The 14,794-nt window shown below is 42.8% G+C and overlaps 1 protein-coding gene across 1 annotated transcript in view; it reads right to left on the minus strand.

The window, feature by feature from the left end:
* Positions 1-3,074: 3,074 nt before the first annotated feature.
* ITPKC (inositol-trisphosphate 3-kinase C) overlaps positions 3,075-14,794 on the minus strand; it is a 60,431-nt gene continuing 48,711 nt past the window's right edge. The window contains exons 3-8 of the mRNA XM_075187029.1: positions 7,742-7,841; positions 7,074-7,287; positions 6,680-6,884; positions 5,501-5,602; positions 5,040-5,111; positions 3,075-4,631 (exon numbers count right to left, since the gene is read on the minus strand). Of these exons, the coding sequence (XP_075043130.1) occupies positions 4,428-4,631; positions 5,040-5,111; positions 5,501-5,602; positions 6,680-6,884; positions 7,074-7,287; positions 7,742-7,841 (897 nt within the window). The 3' untranslated portion in view covers positions 3,075-4,427. The remainder of the gene's footprint in view (positions 4,632-5,039; positions 5,112-5,500; positions 5,603-6,679; positions 6,885-7,073; positions 7,288-7,741; positions 7,842-14,794) is intronic.

Genomic DNA, 14,794 nt, shown 5'->3' on the forward strand with positions numbered 1-14,794 from the left:
CAGTATTTAACTTATGTGCAAAACAGAATACTAATTTGCACCCCTTGCATTGTAACATGGTTTTGGCCAGGAGACTGAAATAAGAAGTTTCTTAAGTAAAGATCTTTAATGAATCTGGCTCCTTGTCTCTAATTCTCCAATGAACTCCTAGAACATTTATATCTGCATTTGTGAATGTTGCTAGATAGAGCAACCTCTGTTTTTCAGGTCATTGTTCCTCCTGTGCATTACAGCTAGTACTAACCCATGTGTAAAACGTAATGACTGGGCAAATGCAGTATGTGGAATTGGTTGCGTCTTCTGTGGATTTACAAATCTCCAAAATACAAGTTGATCCAAAATGAACACCATGTATAAGGTTTAAAGCTTTCATAGTATGACGGTCATTAAGGCTTTTACTATGCAACACTTCTCTAGAAGAAATAAAGCAATTATCCCCCTTAATGAGAAACGTTTTAGGTTCCAATCAACCCTCTTGCAGTGTACACTTGAAAACTGTTGCTCATGGGGAAAAAATGCTTCCCCCAAAATTAACAAACCAATGCCAAAATTATTTTAGTTCCTTTACTTTTAAATAAATATACGTGAATGTGGCTAGTGGCTTATTTTTTTTAATTTTTTTTTGGGCAGTTCTTATTTTTGGCTTAGTTGACCTTTAAAAAGTGTCTACCCATTGTACACTGCAATGTGCAAGACAGCTACTAGTTGTAATTGTTCTTGTGCAATGTTGCTCTCCAGCAATATGAATTTCGCATTACTTTTATCTAAGAACTTTTACATTTATATCCTCTCCTGGGCAGAGGTACTCTCAAGCAATGTCTAAATGTGTGTTAATAGTAGTCAGTTAGTTCAGAAGTTCCAATATTGACCGCTAGATGGTGTATGAATACAGTGCTGCAACCTGCTTTTTTTCCTTGAAATTTGCAATGCTTGCGAAACAAAGGGTTAACTAAGAAAACAAGTGATATAATGGAAAAACCACTGTGTCTGACTGTATGTCTCTATGCCTCCTGACCTGCAGTTATAGAATTGTAGAAAAGGGGAAATCATTTATATAAAGTATTGACTTGATAGACTTTGTACATGAAGAGAAGTCACTCAGTGACCTAGCAGACAGTAAGTCACACATTATTAGCAATGTATGATCACATGGAGATATTTACAGGAGAGATGAAATCACCACAGGACCAGACAAACTGCTGATTGGGCACAAAACAGCTGGAGCTGTCTAGTCAGGAATGATACAAATACCAGCAATAATGTGTACATTGGCTTTTATCATTTGCAGTACTTGTGTATAGTAATGTTTAAAAAAAAATGGAGTCAGCACTGTATGTATAAAACGGATTTTAGGCAGCAGAGGGAAGGTGTTTGGTATTGTACGTCTCACTTTCCATTGGTCAACATCCTGAGTACATTACATCCTACTTCATCTGTTCTATCAAACTATATCTGTTGATGGAGATAAAGACATAAAAATAAAGTAGCTTAGTTTGGTTTCTTTGTACGTTCTACTTGGAATCGAGACATTTTGCACCATATAAACAGGTGTGATGAATGATGTATCTGGAGAACTGGTTCCACGTGTCGTCCTTTTTAAAGGTCTTGTTTATTATAAAAAACCATATATTCCAAATACTTTACAGGAATAGTGTAAAAAGTCATTTTTGTTAAAAAGGAACAAAAAAGGAAAAAAATATATAGATATACGGTATATATATATATATTAGTCAGTGAGCTCAGCCAACAAAAGTTTCACGTTGCATCAATCATATTGCTTTGTATAAAACTACAAATATTGTGAATAAATTGTTCTAGATCAGTAATAGATATAGTCTAGAAGAGGTAGACAAGCTGTGGAGCTACAAATCCCTGCCAGGCATGTACGGACTTGTAGTTCCACACCAGCAGGCGATCCACAGCTTGGTTAAGCCCAGGCTAGAAGGACGTAGATGCTAAAGAAAAACAAACACGTCATGCCCTTAGTGCCACAGGTTGGACTTTTTCTTAACAGACCGATTCTTCTGGTCTAGAAAACGAACTTACATCAAATAACTAATTTCTGCACATTATAATAAACTTGTATGTTAACTATTGTATAGCAGAAAACATACACAGATTGTGCGCTGAGAGCTAAAAAAAAAAAAATAGGTTCTCAACATAAGTTTCGTCTTGGAAAGCTAAATTCACCTGATTGGACAGGCTATAACACATGCAGCTCCCTATTGACTTCGCCACTGTTCCCATCCAATCAGGTGAATCATAGGGGGCAAGCTCCACCCACTTGAAGAATCACAGATGCCAGTAAAACCCAAAATGTAGAGATCTAGACCTTGGGCCGGAGAGGAGTCCCATGGATAGGAAAGGGCACTATATGCTGTACTCCAATAGACAAGCTCCACAGTTATTGATCTAGAACAATTTTGTGTCCTGTTAAAGTTTAACTTGCACCTGAGCAAACACTATATTAGATCAGAGAAAGTTCCCAATAAAGAATCTAGCCATTGCTCAAAATCATGTCTTATATTGAGGGTGTGCTCATCACCTACACACAGAGGAGGCAGCCATTTTGTGCCTGAATCAGTATCCATGAGAAACGCAACAGCCCTGTGGTGGGAGGCACTTGGCCATGTGTCCCACTGCCTGATGTGGAGCGCTGACTAAATGCATTATTGGTAACGTTCCCCATGTTCTTCTCTTGTAAGTGATGAGAATTTAACCAGCGCTCATCACACAGTGGTACACATGTTAACGTGAGCCCATTGCCTACACCCAGAAGGTAATGCCAGGGCCGGAGAAGTATTCAGCCTATGAAGTCACTGAGAACTAGTGGTATCACTGAGATCACAGCTTCTAGTGCACGTATAGGCCACAACCTGGTGGTCACTGGCTCATCGCACAAGATGGCTGCCTCCACTCTGCACGGACGATGGGGACACTTTATTGACATTTAGCACATACAGCAAATGTTTTCCATCAATTCTCAGAGGTTTAGTACAACTTAGCTCAGACAACACTAAGGTATATTTACTAAAAATGACTGAAAATCGCAGACTTTCGGCGGCTTTCAGTCATTTTTTTAAAAAATGGCAATTTTACTCAGGAGAAGGTCTATCAGGTTTTATCTGTAATAAAATTGTCTTTTTAAGACGACAAACCGCAGAGAATGTGCAGTTTGTCCAAACTGGCGCTCAGGAAATATACCCCTAAATATCTTACAGCCTGTGCTCCGACAGCCATTTCCTGCAATTTTTTAGCTAAAATACTTATGGGTAGATTTATCAAACCTTTTAAAAAAAAAAAAAAAAGGAAAAGTGGAAGTGTTGCCCATAGCAACCAATCAGATTCTACGTCTCATTTACCCAGTACATGCTAGAAAATGAAAGCTAGAATCCGATTGGTTGTTATGGGCCACTTTGCCTTTACCGAAGGTTTGATAAATCTTCCCAAGACTAGATTCTCTCTCTAGTTTACGTCCATAACCCACAAGGGGTGCCCAGGTCTATGCTCAGCAGTAAGTACGTAAAGCTATTGCAGGTTGTCGTTACTAAACCCTGCAATGGCCACTTGCCAGTCTATCCCCAACTACATAACTAAGGCTTTGTCCACACAGACGGTTTTTCTATATTAACTTTTCCAAACAGGCTCCACAGAACTCCTCCATTAACCTCTGTTGGAACCGTATGAACATTTTCCTTTAGAAGACGGGATCCTAGAACGTATCGTTTTCCATGAAGCCAAAGGGAACAAATGGCTGTGTGGACTTAGTCTTAAAGCTGCGCTGCCACCTATGAAAATATTTTACCAACGTGCTCCCCTCCCCCCCCCCCCCGGCTTAAATGGTAAAATATTTTCATGGTGGTGCAGATTTAAGGAGCTGACAACCAATGAGAATACAGCAAATACAAACACTTGGCAAAGCCAAGACAATTGCTGGTCCTCATTGTTTGACTCAGCTGAACTGTACAATCATTTCTTTGGTTAAACACAAGTCACAACCAGAGCATTCCTAACCTATAGGACATACAAATTATTCCCTCCCCCCCCCCCCCCCTTATTAAAACGTGAACTGCTTAAAAAATATTAAAACATAAAAGAACCAGTTTTCAAAGATGTAATAAAATATATATATATATATATATACACACACATAAAAATTATAAAAGAACGGAGCTATGTGTTTCTCCCAGCTTAAAACTGTACACAATATTTCCAGTGTTATGTTTCTATGAGGCTACAAAAATCATAAATAAAATACAATTATAATACATTAGACTAAAGTGGATACGGCTCTTGAGAGATGAGGCGGGAAATTCAGTATCCCCCTTTTTGTCTTTTGCCAGTAATTCCACTACCGGAGTGCGGTATATGCTGGTGTCCTTTTGTGCTCGGATAACGGAGCCAACCGTGGGTCTGTGAACAGTTTCTCAGTCCTGCACCATGTCGGAGAAGATGTTAATGAGATTGTCCAGCCCCCACAGGTACCCATCTTCCCGGTTACCCTCCACCCAAGGAGCCCGGTGATTTAGTGTCTGCTTGTTCTGTAGTCGAACAGTTTTTCCAAAGTCAATCATCCAAACCTTGGCAAGCTCGGAGGAGTCATGGACGAAGAGTAGAGAGCTTCCAACGACCTGAGGAGAGAGGTGATCAGAAGAAAGAGTTAGACAAGTCCCAGAAACACACAGGTTCATAAATCATGTGAGCCAAGGTATTGTGGCAAAACTGCTCACAGAAGCAGGACATCTACTGCGGTTTTGAAATGAATTTTTAGACAAGAGCACTGTACGTATGTTTCCCCCCCTGGATTCCTCACTGTGCCTACAGCAATGATTCTGGATCTCCCATGCACGTGTGGTCAGTCATCCTGTGGTGGTATGAGGAGATTATCAATCTTTAACTAAGGGAGTGGGCTGCTAACGAGATCCTAGACTAGGCAGAGTCCAGAACACAATGTTGGACATGAAGACGACGGTCCATCTACATAACATTTAGAGCAGTAGGATGTTTTAATAAATCTATTGTGTGCATTAAGTAAATACCTCGTGTTGCTTAAAGAACTCAGACTTCTCCAGCTCTGTGCGAAGCTCTTTCAATCTCGTCAAGTAATTTTTCTGCAATTAAACAAGAGAGGACAAAACATGGTCACACATCTCCTCTGATGAGTCCGTTTATTTGTGGCACTGATTGTTGTAGAAGGCCTAAGGGATTGCTCTCACTGGTAATTTGACATCCTCCCAACACAGATCTATTAATCACTAGGAGAATCGTGTCATCTGTACTTCTTGAACGTTTTCCAAAATATCAGACAGGCCCGTATGGCAGATGGCTCTATTTCTGGTCCATTCCAGAAGTACCGTACAGACGTGTTCTTCAAAGTGATCACCCAGGTCAGGCAAGACGCCACGGGCACCAGCGAGGACGGAGCCTCTAGGCCCCGCTCACACAGCAGTATTAACAGATTAGGTGCTGGATAAGGGTCACGTAGGTTCCATGCACTCACCAAAATATTTTTATTGCCATCCACAAAGTCTTCCAACGCTCTCATCACCTGCTCCCGCTGCTTCGTCTTCTTAAAGTTTGTGTTACACGTCCCGTCCGCTCTCTGCAAGAAAAAAAAAAAACACAAAGCTTAACGTACACGCCACAGTCATCAGTATGCAGGTTGTAGGAGGGACTGCGCCATTGAACATGACATTAATACACCACACTGGTCTGACGAGGGACTGAACCAACATATCCACAGTCAAACAGATCTTTTAGGCCCAAATACTGTGGAACACTTTCTTTAGTCTGGTAACAGACACTGCTATGTGGCCAATATTAGTAACACCTTCTCTGCAATGATTGGCTCTGCGCTGTCAGAGCCCAGATACAGGCAGATTAGTAATTAAGTCACAGGACAGTGCAAGATAGAGTGTTGTGAGCTCTAGGGCATTAACTGCACCATGAAGGCTGCCTTTCCCCCCGCCAGGAATGCGCTTTGTAAAAATACAAAGAGAACATACAAACTCCACACAGACAGGGTCCGGTTGGAACTAAAAACTCATGACCCCAAAGCTGTGAGGCAACAATACTAACCACCATGCGACCGTACTGCCCCCCACCTTACACAGGCACACAGTATTTCTGGGGCAAAGAATTCTAAAAAATAATATGTATTGATCAGCTTTATAACAAATATTATTCAATGGATTTACAGTCTGAAATATGTATCTATATATCTTTCTTTTTTAATTCTGGTCCTAGGAGCGAGTGACCTATTAAAGCAAAATCACTGTCAAAAATCCTGACGCACACTTTGAAATATCCAAAGCGTGCAGTCAGTATGGCAGAAATGACTCAAGTACATTGAAATTATGTCAATAGACCTGTGTCCAATCCCTTCACTCCTCCAGATAACCCCCTGTGACCCTCCCCAGCCAATAGTGATGAGGTTCTCTCTGAAGCCTCTGCCTGCCGCAGTGTCGCCAAGTGTAAACGTCTGCTTCTCCCTTCGCTGTGAGCGCAGTCAGGGACAGGAAAGATTGTTAGCGAGAAACATTTTCTATTTGAGTACAGTGTGGCCTCAGGTCACTTGCATTGCACAATGACAAGAAATATTAAATAACAAGTCAGTTGAATGACTCTGCAGCAGCCAAAGCTTGAACAGGCCATAAACGGAGGACATCGTCAGACTCACCTTGATGCCCTCTATCCTAAAGCCCATGGTAGCAGTAGAACTCAGGGTCTCTCGCCACTGCATGTATCGGGGCTTCAGGACCGCCCTCTGTCTGTGCTCCTCATCACTAGGCGCGTCAGGGTCTACAGCAATCATCTTATCATACATGTCCTTCCTGAGCTTAGGCTTCTCCCGGGCCTTGACCAGCTCCTCCTCTAGGTATGTCCTGAGGTTAGAAGGAAGAGACGTATAAGACAGTGTCCAATCCCCCACCCCACCTGGCAACCTACGACTCCAGTCTGATAACAGACTGTGTAAGTGGCTCTGTTCCCACCATAAGCCAGAAAGCTACTTTCTAAACCATCACTTTACAGGACAAGTTCCACAATACGCAGACATTTCATCTGGCCCTCACCTAACACCCATTTTACAGTCCATTATCGACGGAGAGTCGAACTCTGACAGCAGATCCTCCATCTGGTTGTAGGTCTGTCCCTCCTTTTCTACCACACCGTAGTATCCGGGGACAAACGGCTGTAGCGAGTCACGGTTTAGCCATTCCAAGCACTGCTGTTCACAATAACAGAACTTCTTCAGGATTTTCCCGTACTCTCCGGCCTTGAAGTTACCTGCAGAGAAATCATTGTGAGTTACGGCAGAACATTTCCCCTGTACATTGACCTCCCGGAGTTTTATTATAGTCAATCTACTCTGACTATAGCCTAGTGTACTGCTCACAAGCAGTGCTAGCACAGCCAGAGACTATTAGTAGTGGATCACAAACCCATTACGTTATAGGGAAACTAATCTGGTTCAAATAAACGTTTCTCAGAAACCTCTTTTTAAAAGCACCCACAAAATTCACATATTTTTAAAAACACTTCAATGGTACTGGAGATAAAATGACTTTATTGTAGAACTACATGATGAATGTAAATGACCCTTAACCTTCATTTCCTGAGAAGGTGGTTTAGTCAGAGTTTACAGGAAGTGAACAGTATATAGAAAAATTTCTTCCCCCGGGACTAGGAAACTGTATCCATCATGTGAGATGGTAGAACATGAAAAGCCACGTCCTGTTACCTGCATGTCCAGCCAGCTGGATCCATGGATAGTGCTTCTTGAAGGACACCACGAATGGTGACCAGTGGACCATGTTCTTTAGTTTCCTCCAGGATGTGTTCTGCAAGACAAGGGCCAAACACTGAGTTGCAAATTCAAACATCATTGCAGGAATGTTTAGATGTAACCACAAGTTTAGTTTGGAAACATGAATTACACTTTTTGCTTCACAAATGAATGTCACCATTAACCATTAACAACCACCCAGCACTCTGCAGTGGTCATCCTGATGCCCCAGTGGCACATTGGGTGAGCAGTGACCTATATATAGTCCAGATACTATGGACTGTGTGGTGGTCTCAGTAACATCAACATATGCAACAGGCTGCTTTTCAGTGTTCTCTAAGGAGCACACATAACGAGAGGTCGCTGTTTTGGATGGCGCTGTGGCTGACAATTTGGAAGTCATCTAATTAAGTTTTTGACCTGGGGCTCAGCAATGTTTGGCAGGAGGAAATGACCACAAGATCCTATTATACATAACTGCAAATAAATTAAACTGCCGGAGACGCTTCCAAGGTGAACAGAAACAATGGTGTGTTTGGCCAGTCCCCAAGCACTCGCTGGAGGTATCAACAGGCTGAGCCAGGCATCTGTGGCTTGCTGACATTTAACACAAATCAACTGATGAAGATACACAGCACGTCAGAAGGAGCCTTCATCTGCGAAGACTGCTACACAGAATACCCCTGCTCATTCTCCAAAATAAATGCTTCATGGGGGGTGGGGGTCACAGAAACTATTATCTTTTGTATCTGTAACCTGTGAAGGGACAAGGATCAAAGTGCATTGTTGACGAGTATCACAGTGCTCAAGCAGCAGTAAAAAACAAACAAAAAAACAAACTATGACATTACAGGCGAATTCTACCTGTGATGGGGGGTGAGATTGTGCAGGGTGGATAAGTTAGATAAAAATAACAAAGATACCCAAGTTAGTAATATTTAGGATGTTATTTTATTTAATGCAATTTTGTTTTGGCATACAGGGAAAATACTGACTGCACATTGGACAGCTTTACTTTTACACTGCAATTTAGAGTTGAGCTAGGAAGCTCACTGTCCCTACTCTAAATCAGTCCTCGCATGTCCCCCCCCCCCCCTCATATTTACTCATTTACTCCTGGCTCTAAATGAGGCCCTTTTTGTTTAAAATAGGTTTGGTCTACTCAACACCAGCAGTTTCTGCAGGTTTCTTAAGACTGAGGGAACTTGGAGTAATATAGGACAAGGTAAACGTAGAGAGCATGTCAACAGCAGCCCATTCAACCGCTATGGGGCCCAAAAGCCAAGGAGCCGCTGTACCTAGTGTACAACTGCGCTTCTCAGGATACATACTCACAGGTAGGTACAGAGCTGTGTCCTACTGGAGATGACCGCAGTGGTAGCAGCCCTCAGAGCAGTGCTCTGTTGATCAGTGTAAGGACATGGTGTGGAATATACGGCTCAGACACGTGCTAGATTGCTGTGGATGCATTGTTTGCAGACGTCAATGCTGCGACGGCAAATTGTGCTCAGGGCGTTTTTCCGTCACCCCACTAACCCCGGTTATTTAAGCCCTGTACACCCTCTGCACATGTGAGCCGTGACTGATACAGAGGAGAGGAAAGGAAGGATATTTCCTCTTCCTCTGCAATCCCTACGCTTCTCAAGCTGTCAATGACGGTGCTCGCTCTTGTGGTGATCAATCAGTGCCTAGGGCAACGGGAGAGCCGTGTTGGGGGACAGCAGGAGATTTTCTGCTACCCTTAAGTGAGAACCTAACCTCAGACGGCATTGTCCTATCGTCACAGGAGGAACGGCCCTCACTGTACCTGCCATCTACACACAGTAAAAGTTAATCTGTGGACAAAACCATTATTCAGCCGACCCATTCACTAGAAAGCAGTATGAAGAGCAGCTAATGAGTTAGAGCACTGCAGTCTCACGTAAAATGGCGGCCTACACTGTGTTTAGGAACAAGTGATGTTTAAGGTGGAGCTCGGACGGACAAGTGGACCACCATATGATTATAACAAGAGCCCCTCACCATTTCTAGTTATCCCTCTGACTGAAGGATATTTATAACATACCAGCAAATATATCCCATATTAACAGTGCGAGAACAATTTTCTGCAAAACAAGTAATTAAAATTAAAAAGGAGGGGACAGAGAATAGACGGAGCGATCGTAAAGTAAAGGAAAAAAAAAAAGAAGAAAATTATGTATAAAAAGGGAGGAGAGGAGCGAGGGAGGAAACAAATTGGTAGTAGGTGAACAGGGCATGAGGGGACAATTTCAGATTCACCATCTTCTCGCAGGATTGGTCAGTCTGATGTTACAGGACAGACAAGGACATTTCTACACAATGATATACAGGACCAGAGAGCAGCAGGTAACCCCTGCCAGGCCCCAGACTAGCTGTTTGGATATGGATTCCTGTCAAATCATGGACATGCTAATAAAAAACTTGAAGACTGGAAGAAAACTGCAATACGAGAGCAGTGTGCTGGCGGCAGAAACTACGTGTATACAATACAGAGAGCAGACACATGGAAGATATGTAAACAACATACAAATGAATTCATGCAACATACAGAAGCGAGAGAGTAGCATATAAAACTGACAGAAAACAGAAAAGAGGGTATTAGGCTCCAATTGCTACACGCAACATGTGCCCAAATGTCCCCAAAAGACACACGGCAGAAGAGGATTACCTCATCACTGGCCAAATCCATCAGAATGACACCCACATGGGGTCTGGGCACGGGCAGTCAGGGGGCCACAGTGTAGCACAATCCGCTTAAGAGTTGGATACAGCGAGTGTATATAAATCAGCTTTGAAAAGCATGTATTCTCCCAAGTGTTATACTGTGTAATGGAAGGGCAAAGTCCTAACTCCACTATCGGGCCTGCTTGAGAAGGGGCAGATCCCCAGGCACCGATGCCATGACTGGAAGCAGGCTATCTAGTCACTATGGGACGATATGCAGGCGAAAATATGCAGAAACAATAAAATAAACAAAAAAGAACTGCACCAAAAACAGATTTTTCTTCTTTTTTAAACAAAACAAAAAAAGTCTTTTTATGTCAGGGATTGTAAAAAGAGGGCTGTGGGAGCCAAATCAGGATTATTAGACGGTTTCCCCATTCTCCAAAGGGCAGTAAACCAGTCATGTGACTGTACTGTGCCTCTCTATATTGGGCAACTTACTGCAGTGATTGCACAAAGTCCAACACTGAACACACAGACATAAAACGGCAGGAGATAAACACTCCGAGCACTAGTGCACATTAGGGGAACATCTTGCGCACTTCCTATAAGCTTATACATAAGGGTTAAGAAAAAGATAGTAATTTTTTCCATTTGTAGTTTTTGCCATAATAAAGACTTCCGCACCAAAAACACAGAAAACACAAGACAAGCTGCCGCATAGAAGAACAGCTCTCCAGTAATCTCCGTTTGTGTATAATTACAAGGACAACTGCACGTGGAGAAGTTCCAACTCCATTTCCAACTTCCTGAGTGTATCCGGAGTCCAGGGCCCGTTGTCGTGACTAGTCACAGTTACAAAATGCTTTGGCGTCTGATAATTGTATTTTTCCTGTCAGGATGACTAAATCTGTAAAATGAATAGTGTGTTTCAACACCGCTGTTTAGCTGATCAGCATTCTGTAACAAAAAAAAAAGCTGCAGCTGCTGTAATACTGCACCCAGCCAAACAGTGGAAATAGTTATTTGTAAAATGTAAATCTACAGCCACCTGTGATGCAAATTCAAGCAGGCGTAATAAAAGCATTGGGCGCCACAGATCAGCCATTCATAAAATAAGGATTTCTTCCTTACCTTCAAAATGTGAGGTAAATCTAACAAATGTAGGACACCAAAGCCACCATAATTCAGGAGCAAGTGGCGAAACAGTGGCGCAAAGCACCGCGGGAGATCAAAGGGCCACCACACGCGCATCTCCCTGTCAATCCTCTCGCCCATCACGCGCCAAGCCTAGTGGTATTGTGACACTAGTGTGTCTTGACACAGTGCTAAAAATATGCAGAAAGCGAAGTATGTAGGATTTACAAGAAAAGAAAAAAAACTCTTGAAATTCTTTTCAGGCCGGTCAGCTGATACTCATTTCCCGCAAGTGAGAACAAGTCGCTCCACGCACAGGAGGCAAACCTGTCCGCCCGTATTTATTTTTGTTGCTAGAGGAAATCGCTGCTGTAAAATGCTAATATTTGTACATCTCACTAAATTCCAGAGCACAAACGGGTTTGTAAAGGGAAATGTAGCACAAAGTCCACTGATAATGCAGAACGGATAATGCTCCACCTGCAATAAAACGTAATTCCCCGATGATCAGGTTTGTGTTGCTGCTCTTATGTGAATCATGGGCTCTGCCTATACATACATAAATCATCCATTGGTAACAGAGTACTCACTAGCAAATGGTTCCTGTCCCTGGATGCTTCCCTTACTAAGGACATGGCTGCTGGCGTGGAGGGGGGGGGGGGGGGCGCCTGAGAGTTTGCAGGCATCTCATACAGCTGTATTTACATAGAAGAATACAGAAACGGCTTTGCAGCTAATGGTCTCTTGTTTATAAAAAAGAAAAAAAGAACTTCAGGATAAATTACCAATGGCTTAAAGTACAAACCTTGGTCACATAAGAGACTAACTTCAGAACAACTGCACTAAACTTCTCTGCTGGCATTATGGGGCAGGGATGACTTAATATAAGTCAATGTGATATTCTAATACCACATGAGCCAATCTGGCGATAAACCAAGAAATTCACACTATGATCCTCTATCCCAACGTGCCATTGGCTGGGCCACTCTGAGGCCCTCTATCCCAACGGGCCATTGGCTGGGCCACTCTGAGGCCCTCTATCCCAACGTGCCATTGGCTGGGCCACTCTGAGGCCCTCTATCCCAATGGGCCATTGGCTGGGCCACTCTGAGGCCCTCTATCCACCAGGCCACTGTTGCTCTAAATCCTAAAAAGCCATAGGACAGACTATTGTGGCCCTATTTCCCATCATTCTACTTTATCCAGAAGGCTCTGCAGCCTAACATATTAATTGGGACACTGCATTCAACAAGACGGCCTACACTGCTAAAAAGTAGAGGATAGTAGGTGGAGGAGAGGGGGGTGTTCTGTGTTGACCTGGAATAAACCAACAAGTCTTATGAATTTCCCAAGCGAAATTTAAGATGGCATTTAAAAACAATCCAATGTTGACATGAACAGGACTGTGTCTTAGCTTAGAACACCCAACCGTGAGTCATCCACTTGAAATGTATCCAAATATAGAGTTTCTTTGTCTTTCTCGGGTCAGCGCACGGTTGTCACACAATTGTACATGCATGGCCATTATTGGAGAGGAAAGATACACAAAAGTATAGTAAAAAAATAAAAATAAATCCATGAGTAAACAGCACTACAGAAATAGCCAGACTTACGTTCCCCGTTTGTTCTTCAGGGGAAGTATTTACCAAGAACTTGAAGCAAAGAGAAGCAGCTTTTGTCTGCAAGCACAAGTACAGACAAAGGTCACCGGCAGCCGTTTATCACGCAGGCCGCTATGTTCCATCTAACGGACCCAGAGACAACGCTAAATATATAGCACTTCTTTAAGGCCTGGATCTCTACTTATAAAGCATCCTTTAATGTTACAGGAGAAATTTTGTATAGTGTGTACCCAGCCTAATGAACTTTCCCTGGCCAGCTGGACCCAGATCTAGTCACTCCGCCATCTAGACACACATAAGGTCACAAATTTCTGCAAATGTGGACGTCTAACAGGATTGTTACATTTAACCAGGTTAAGGGCTTGTTCTGACAAGTGTGCAGTCAATTTGGTCATGTCACGTTCCAGAGAGAGCGTGACATGAATAGACCCCTCGTCCCGGCATAAATATCATTGATCTTCATGCCTGCATGCCTCTGCCATTCACCTGAGCTATAGTGGATACCACATTTCACAACAAAACACCGTCTGGGGCTGTCCTATGGATTCCAACGTCACTCATCTTAGCAGCAGAGATGACGGATCCCAAGCAGTCTCGATTTTTAGAGAGATTTGCCTACGACGCGTTCCGCTGAAGACGGCGCGAGCAAATACTGACAACCATCGTCTGAACGAGCCCCAAGTATCTGTTACACTTTTGAGTAGCAGCTAATCCTTAATTAAGACTTCATAAGGAAACAAGCACAAGCCTGAACAGGGAGAGAAGTCATGGAAAGCTTTTCATTAATTTATTTGATGTTTAAGAGAAAAACAAGTGACATTCTTCACTTAATTACACACAAATCAATTAGTGACACCTTGCCATGACACGTATAGCTAGACTATACGACTGCCTCAAAAACAACAAAAAAAAAATCTACTTTAATTTCATTAATTATCAAATGCCACACTGATTTGAGTGCTCTCACACAATGACTCATTAACCAGCAAGTCTGAACTTCAAGAGTCTATTTATAGGTATTGGTTAATGGGTTTAATTGATGCTAAACAAACAGCCTCTCAGTCAGCAGCTATTTCTTAGATAAAGAGGGAATTGTTTGGACCAGAGGGGAGTGGGGCGAGGGGGTTACGCCATTGTCTGTGGTCTTAACTTCATCTTTTTTTTTTATCCTGTGGGGGGGGGGGGGTAAGAAAGGCGGATATGGCACCATTCACACCAGTCTATGCCCCAAGGTGAAGTTACAGTCACACACACGCACATATAGAACACTAAGGTCCATTTTTGACAGACACCCATTATTCTACCCGTATGTTTGTAGACTGTGACTGTTTCCAGGAGGACACCCATGGGGAAAGCACACAATTTCCACACAGATAGCGCACTGGTCAAAATCGAACTGTGTGGTGGTAATTAAACAAAGGGGATAGGTAATATCTAATGCACACTTGCCAACTCGCCCGGAATGTCTGGGAGACTCCAGAATTTCGCGCGAGTCTCCCGGACTCCCGGGAGAGAGTGTGGCAATCTCCCTGATCTGCCCACTTCCTAGTGAAGTGGGCAGAAT

The sequence above is a fragment of the Mixophyes fleayi genome, chromosome 9 (genome assembly GCF_038048845.1).
Source record: "Mixophyes fleayi isolate aMixFle1 chromosome 9, aMixFle1.hap1, whole genome shotgun sequence".
Lineage (NCBI taxonomy): Eukaryota > Metazoa > Chordata > Amphibia > Anura > Limnodynastidae > Mixophyes > Mixophyes fleayi.